Source organism: Panthera pardus, unplaced genomic scaffold (genome assembly GCF_024362965.1).
Source record: "Panthera pardus isolate Hobbes unplaced genomic scaffold, ASM2436296v1 HiC_scaffold_18, whole genome shotgun sequence".
Classification (NCBI taxonomy): domain Eukaryota; kingdom Metazoa; phylum Chordata; class Mammalia; order Carnivora; family Felidae; genus Panthera; species Panthera pardus.
The window spans coordinates 19,177,621-19,185,951 of NW_026526743.1; the positions used below are offsets into that span (position 1 = coordinate 19,177,621).

An 8,331-nucleotide genomic window follows, 5' to 3' on the forward strand; every position below is an offset into this window, starting at 1 on the left:
AAGCCAGGTACAATCACACCCACCAGATTGGAGAGAATTAAAATATCTGATACTAAGTATTACTGTTAGTAAGGGATGTGGAACTACAATTCTCATATACTAGTAACTGAAATCAAAACTAGTAAACAACCACTTTGGAAACTGCTTGGCATTTCCTAATAAAGACGAACTTTCCCCATGATCCTCCAATTCAAGTATATACCCTCAAGAAAGGTACACAGGCCATCAGTGTACTTAAACACAAATATTTATAAAGGCATTGTTCGTAATAGCAAAAAACTGTAAACAATTTAATAAACATTAACTGTAGAATATCAAAAACAAATGCAGAATAAAGCTGTGTTATACTCATGATGGAATACTATGCCACAACAAAAGCCAAAATCAAAAATATACAAGATGGTTCCATTTATATAAAGTTCAAAAAAGGACAAACATAAACACTGTTACTTAGGGATGTAAACTTAAGTGATAAATCTACAAATGTGAGAATAATGTTTCTATCTAGCTTAAGAGTGTAGTAGTGATAATGGGAAGATGCAGGGGGTGGGAAGCTTCTGAGATTCTGCAATGTCTTTCTTGCCCTGGGTGGTAGTTACATGGAGGTTTGTTTAAAAATATTTCATTTTTATGCATGCATCTTTTCAAATGTGTGGTTATTTCACAATAAAAAAGGGGAAAAAACTCTTCCCAGAGGGGGACAAATTAACATCCAAAAGAGAATTCTAAGAATGTCACTTGAAGAGATTAACTCAATTGATAGTTTACAAAGATAAGGGATCTCTAAATCCAAAAAATATTGTATTCTAAACTCCATAAATAAACTTTAGGCTTTTATCTGTTAGACTGCCATTCTTCAACCAAATTTTCAAAAAGGTGGAAGTGGAATATCAGATATCAAATTACTCACAAGGCATGTAAATTGTAAAATTTGAAGACCAAACACCCCACTTCTAATTTTAAAATTTGAATTAAGTGCCCAGGGTTGACTAGACAGCTATATAGTAGTTCTACATTAGATACTGCTAAGTAGAATAAGCTACCAAAATTTGATAACTTCAGTTTTTACAAACACAATTAACTTCCCAAACCTGTCACACATTAAATAACTCCTACTGCTTAAGAAAAAGCATATATTTTGTGTCGTGAGATTATCAAAGCCGTAAGTACAGATATAAATTCAATGATTAAAAAAATCTTTTCACTGTTGTACTATTTATGAAGTCATGACTGATACAAGGAACAAACTGGCATATGAATTATTACAGAATAATAAAATTTTAGTTTATGGACTCTAGAAGCTGTTGAAAATAGAAGTTTTTTAAAATGTTGGTCATTAACAAAATAAAGATTTTTTAGTTTTCCTGCATAAAAGAACATATTCAAAGATTTTTAAAAGACTTTTTGAAATCTTACATATGTACATATTTTTTTTCACTGTGAAGAATAAAGGCACAGCCAATTCAACAATAAGTCACTAGGCTGGCAACACACCTTAAATAAAAAATTATTAAACGCCCTTAATGAAAAGTACTGTATGTGGCTGTCATCGAGAACTTTAGGAAGCCTTTTTCATAATTTCATAAAGCCATAAAAACTAACACAATATACAGCTAAATATCCATGGGGGGAGAGCGGGGTGGCAAGGAACCTAAGATAAAAAAATTTAAGACCTCTTACTCAGGTAATAAAATTTGTCCCAACTTAAGTGTTATTAAAAAGGACACAAAAAATGTCACTAAAACGTTTGCTTGATATTGTGAAACGACTCTCCTGTAAGTTATACGTTAATTTTCTTTTCTTTTCTTTTTACAGATCTAGATAATTTCTTCCTAGCCCTTGGCCCTCTGTCTCTACCACGGTATTCATTCTGTAACACTACCAGATGTGCTGGGAAAGCTACCTTGGTTATCTTGCTACCCTCTCCTAAGTATTCTTAACTTGGCGAGATTTCTTTCTAGAGAATGAGCTAAAGTTTATTTTCTTCCTGGTCTTCTGGCGGAGCGAAGGCACAGGACGTGTGAACGGAGAGAAAACCCACTCAGCCTGTGCGACCCTTAATTACATACTCTACTACGGGCAGGGCACTATCCTCAACACCCAGCATCCGCCGGCCCAGGGAGGCTGCCCGACGATCGGTCAGCGCCCAATGACCACTCCGATTAAGGGTACTCCGCACCGGCTTTCCAGAAACAGGGTCGATGCGACAACAGCAAGCAGCTTTAAAGAGGTGGTTGCACAACAGCCTTGGAGAAGGATTCCAGTTTAACAGGTAAATACCACGTATGAGACAAGTGGGATGCGATCTGCTGGATGGTACCGATGGCACTTCGAGACCGTCTGCGTCGCTGAGCAAACCCAAAGTTTTGCACATGACTTACAGTTCACCTGATGAATACCGTAACGAATTGAAATTAAGAACGTGAGAAAATAGGTGCCTTAGATTCACCAAATCAGCACTAAACTCAAGCTAGGCGGAAAAATTCTTTGAATACTTAGGCTTTGTTTTGCGGTAAGACGACAGAACCACCGAATTTCGGAGTTGGAAGACACGTCTCTCCGTGTTCTCCGGCCCGTTCTCGGACTTCAGGGCCGCCCCGCCCGCCCCGCTCACCGTCCTGTAGTTCCCGGATTGAAGGCGCGGACCTTCGGGGTGGGAGCCGGGAAGCCCGGGGAGGCCGCGGCCCAGCCCGAGACGCCGGGGCCCGGAGGGAGGGAAGGGAGCGGCCTCCGGGAGGACGACGGAGGGGGCAGGGAGGGAGCGAGGAGGCCGCGGGCCGAGAGCCGGGCGCAGCACCCCACCCCGAGGCCCGCCCCGGCGTACCTTTGGCGAGAGCTACGGTGGAGTTCTCGGTGTCGATGGTGTAGAGGATGCCCTCGTAGCGGATCTCCGCCTTGGAGATAAGGCTGATCTTGCTGCCGATGTAAGGGGTGCCCCCGCTCATGGCGCCGCCGCCGCCGCCGCTCCCGGCCGCTCGCAGAGAGGCAGATCCCACGTCGCTGTCGCCGCTCCTCAAGTCCGCTCGCTCCGTCGGCGCCTACAGCAGCCGCCTCAGACCCAACATGGCGGCGGCGCCGGCTCCGCTACCCTCCCCCAGCCTCCCGCCCTCAAGCCGCGGCGCGGCGGCGGCGGCGGCGGCAGCGGCGGCGGCGCGGGGCATGCTGGGCTGGCGAGGCCGCGCTCTCGCGAGAGTCGGCCGGTTTGGAGCGGCTCAGCCCTCCGCGGCGTGCGGCCTCGGTGGTCCTGACAGCGCCGCTTGGCGAAGTCCAGGGCTGCCGTGTCCGCGCGGGCGGAGGGGCGACTCAGGGAGAGACGGAGTACCTCGTGGCTCTCGGACGCCGTGGGCTGGAGTGGAAGTGCGCGCGGCGCTCTTAACCTCACCTGCGGCCTCCGCCATTTCCAGACCCGTCGTATCTAGTCCTAACTCCTGTGTCTTTGCTAATGCGGATACCTCAGCCTGGAAAGTTGCCCATCCGCCTCCAAGCTGCTGGCGAGCCCCTCTATGACCGGGTCCTTTCCCCTTTGAGACTATTATGCCCCTTTTGAAGCTCTCAAGGCCCCATTACAGCATCCATTAGCCAACTATCCCTCCCCCCCCCCCCCTTCTCTCTTTCGCAGCTGCTGGAGCTGGGACTCTGTCCAATACTTTCAGATGGTCTCATCTAGACTCATGGCTTTCAATACCAGTGTACACAGACCAATCCCAAGCATTTGTCTGCAGCTTTGACCGGTTCTGTGAACTCTGGATTCATATAAGCCATAGTCTTCTCAACCTCTCTAGTTGGGTGTGTAATCAGCATCTAATTAACTTTGTGTATCCAAAGCAATACTCCCGATTTTCCCTCTAAAGTTAACCTTTGCTCATTATTTACCGCTGAGGTAACTGGTATCATTAATTCACCTGCTCATCCTTGGAGTCATCCTTGACTTCTCTCTCACCCCCACATCTGTTCTTACTGCAAATCCTGTCCATTCCACCTATAAAATATACCCTGATCACTTCTCGCCATTTCCATCCCTACTCTTAGCACAACAAACCCCACTTACCCTGCCCAGCATTATTGTAATAGCCTCCTAAAACATCCTTCTACCTCTCTTCTTGCCCCTAGTAGTTAATTGTGGACACAGCAGCCAGAGGGATCATGTCAAAACCTAAGTCAGATCATGTCCTTCCTGTACTCAAAACCCTCCACGGTTATCCCCTGTCACACAGGAGTGAAAGCCAGACTCCTTACTTAGGCTTATAAAAACATATATGATTTAGCTTCTTGTTACCTCATTTCACCATTCTGTTCTAGCCCCCCTTTCTTCACCCAGAACTTTTGCACTTCATTCAGATCTCAAATGTGACTTCTAGAGATGACTTTCCTTATGTCTTCATTAAAATAGGACAGCTCCATCACTATATGCTCTTAGCTTGCTTACTTTTTCTTCATAGCATTTACCTCTCCCCTGTATGTCTTTTTAATTATGTGTGTGTGTATGTCTCCTTCGCTAGAATGTAAACATTTTGAGGCAGGGATGTTTTGGTCACTGCAGTATGGTCAGGACCTAACATAGCTCCTGGCACAGGGTGGCTTCTCAGTAAACTTGCTATATGAACGACAGTTGGATGAGGGCCGGGCACAGACACGATGTCTGGTGAGCTAAGTGAACAAATGGCGAGAAGCTTGACAATGCAGAGGGGGAAAGGCAGGAGACAAGACTAGAGGTTGTTTTGGGTCTGATGCACAATGGCTTCAAAGGAAGGCTATGAAATACCTGCTTCAGTACAAGCTTCCTGCCGGGAAGTTGAGCTCTTACTCCTGTTCATTCCTTTCCCTTTGAACCCTGGAACCTAGCTTGGCTTCTCATGCTTCCCGAGTGAGCTCATCTTTTTTCCATCTCAAAGCTGATGATTCCCAAATTTACATCTTCATTCCTGATCTCCTGACTTCCAGGTCATACAAACTATGTACTTTCTAGATGCAATTGCTTGGGGCGTATCTCACAGGCACTTCCAACTCAACATGCTCAAAATTATCTGCATCTATACCCTTCCTTCCCCAAAATAAACCTGCCCTTTATCCATGCTCCTCATTCCCATCACTGGCAGGACTCCCCCAGGTATCCGATACTGAAACCAAGAGTACTCATCTAGCTAGGCCCAATCAATCACCAATCTTTGTTACTTTTACTTAATGTTTTGCAACTCATGGTTTCCTGTACTCTATGTCATTATCAACTATGCTGATCAGTGTGATAGCCCATAGTATATTATGCACATGAATTTCCAACTTACGTGCTAGAAAATGGTTGAGAACTGTGACACATTTCATTACTGTGGCTTCCAAAAACCCAAATCCCGTGTTGCTCCCCTGCTTAAGAGCTACAAGATCCCGATTCTTTTTTTTTCTTTTTAAAAATTTTTAATGTTTATTTCTTTTTAAGAGAGAGACAGAGTGTGAGCAGGAGAGGGGCAGAGAGGACGACACAGAATCCAAAGCAGGCTCCAGGCTCTGAGACGTCAGCACAGAGCCTGATGCAGGGCTGCGAACCACAAGGCGTGAGATCATGACCTGAGCTAACGTTGGACACTCAAACAACTGAGCCACCCAGGCGCCCCAACAAGATCCCAATTCTAATGTGTGTGGGGAGATTCCCATGTAACCCCTGGACACCAGCTGTAGTGTCCTACAATTCAACTTAATTTTGACACTATTTACCCAGATTCCACAGGTTGAGGGCTCAGTCCTACAAGACTGCCCTACCCCCTTCAGATGCCAATCATAAGCCCAGGTTATTACCAGTGCCTCTGACCAACCAACTACAGACTGGGAGGCTCCAATGATTCACTCCTTGGACATCAGACCCAGTCCCAAGTACAGGTTACCATACTTCTGACAAACTGACTATATCAGAGGTTCCCACAACCCCCTTTCTTGGGTTCAATTAATTTGCTAGAGCGGCTCACAGAACCCAGAGAAACATTTTACCTACTAGATCACTGGATTATTATAAAAGGATAGAACTCAAGGGTGAGTGGGTGGCTCAAGGGGTTAAGCGTCCGACTTCGGCTCAGGTCATGATCTCACAGCTCGCGAGTTCGAGCCCCGCGTCGGGCTGTGTGCTGACAGCTCAGAGCCTGGAGCCTGCTTCAGATTCTGTGTCTCCCTCTCTCTCTGCCCTTAACCCATCGTATCCTGTCTCTGTCTCTCTCAAAAATAAATAAACATTAAAAAAAAAAAAAAAGAACTCAGGAACAGCCAAAAGGAAGAGATGCACAGGGCAAGCTATGTTGAAAGGGGTGTGGAGCTCCTATGCTCTCTCTAGGTGTGCTGCCATCCCCAAATCTCCACATCTTCACCAGCCTGGAAATTCTCAGAACCCCTTCATTTTGGATTTTTATATAAGTTTCATTACACGGACATGATTGGCTATTGGCAATTGATTCAATCTCCAGCCCCTCTTGACTCCAAGAAGTTGGGAGTAGGGGTTGTAGAGGGTGGGAGAGTGGGACTGAAAGTTCTAACCTGTAATTACCCTGTCCACTGCACTGGCAACCAGCCACAATTCTTAGGTACTTTCTAAAAGTTACCCCATTAACAACAACAAAAAAAGCAAGAACAAACAAACAAGGTTCCTTTATCACTATCATTACTTAGGAAATTTCAAGGATTTTAAGAGCTCTCTTCCAGAAACAGGATGAAGACCAAACATGTATTTTTTATTATAAATGACAATATAACAAGTTCACCTGGGGTTCAAATGCCTTGAGGGCAAGATATGATCTATGTGTCTTACAGGCTTCCCCTTCTATTAGGACTTAGGCCCCAAACTTTGGGAAATGATGGAACTGTCTTTCAGTTCAGGCCCCAGCCTTCTGCACTGCCACACATTTAACCCAAGAGGAGGATTGGCTCTGTGTTCTGAATGTTCATGTATTCTTGTCTGTTGCTTTAGCCCATAGGGATGTTTAAAGTATCACTGGTTTCTTCTTGGCCAAGCAAAGCCCTCTGACTGGTGGCAGGCCCCATCATTTGCCTGCCCCCATGGCAAATGCCCCCAGTAGCCACTAATCTCTTCTCATCTATAAAGTCTCGTTCCCCTTCTCCAGAATGTACTTTCTGCAGACTACTTTGTGATATCTGTAAAAATATTTTTACTTCACTCATTTCTCCCCCCCTCCCCCCGTTAATACAGGGGAAATGGTCATCCATTGTGACCTTTTCAACCTCATTGGAAGTGGAATTTGGAAGATTTTTTTTTTTTTTTTTTTTTGCCATATGTATCCATTAGGGATATGCCCATTTTATCCCTAGAGAGGCCCTCCCAGTCAGTGTTTCCTCTAGATTTGGGATAGACTGTTGTTACTTCAGTTAAATAACATATGACATTGTTGGCCTGCATTTAAGGCCTGTGTTTTGGGAAAATATGTTCCTTCAGACATCAGAACCACTCTCAGTGCAGTGAGATGCTCATTCTATGAGACATGCAATAAACAGATTAATTGATGGTGCTATGGAGGTGCTATGTCCCATGTTTGCTCCGTGGTGCAGACACATAAAGTGAAATTGTTACTGATTTCTCTCTTACTCTTTCCTTTCAGAGCGTGATCACTGAATTTACACAGGTAAATGCACAGATGATACAATTTCATTGTTTGCTGCCTTTCGATGAATAGTAGCTCTGAGTAACATGTTTTTATTTCTAATTTGTAAATGAGGAAACTGAGGCTCAGAGATGTCAAGTAACTTAAATCCAACATTAAGGTGGGAAATCACGAATTTCAACCAAATCTGTATGATTCCATTAATGTGTGTGCTTTATACCATTCTAGGATGGCAAATTGAACTTTTCATCAAGTGACAACTAAAGTAGATAGCACTGTTTGCCTGGAGGTTTGTGTTGCAAGTTCTGAGGATGTGTCTGAAACCATCAGGACCTTGTGCCATGATCGATTATCGGTATCTTCCACGGACAGGAGGTGGAAGAATGGTGATGCCAGGAAATCTCCGCCTATACCACCTTCTGTGAGAGTGCATATGATAAAGTGCTTTGTAAACTGAATAGCACTCTGTAATTAGTTACAATAGTCTTATCATCATGCAAATATCTGTCCAATGACCTTAACAACAAACAACAGAAATGGGTAAGAAGTGTGTGATTGGAAAGTAAACAAAGTAATAAAAATCAGTCTATAATGAATTTATCTGAGGAAAAGCTTTCTCTTTTTTAAAAATTTACTTATTTGAAAGAGAGCAAGCGTTAGGGGGAGGGGCAGAGAGAGAGAGAGAGAGAGAATGAGAAGCAGCTGACAGTGCATGGAGCCAGATGTGGGGCTCGATCTC

The 8,331-nt window shown here is 44.5% G+C and overlaps 1 protein-coding gene across 4 annotated transcripts in view; it reads right to left on the reverse strand.

The window, feature by feature from the left end:
• Positions 1-3,135, reverse strand: part of LSM14A (LSM14A mRNA processing body assembly factor) — a 48,655-nt gene extending 45,520 nt beyond the window's left edge. For 2 of the 4 annotated variants that reach the window (XM_019423378.2, XM_053906028.1), the window contains exon 1: positions 2,825-3,135. In XM_019423378.2, the coding sequence (XP_019278923.1) occupies positions 2,825-2,945 (121 nt within the window). In that variant the 5' untranslated portion in view covers positions 2,946-3,135. The remainder of the gene's footprint in view (positions 1-2,824) is intronic. The other 2 variants (XM_019423376.2, XM_019423377.2) reach the window with 1 other exon arrangement.
• Between the last annotated feature and the right edge of the window lie 5,196 nt (positions 3,136-8,331).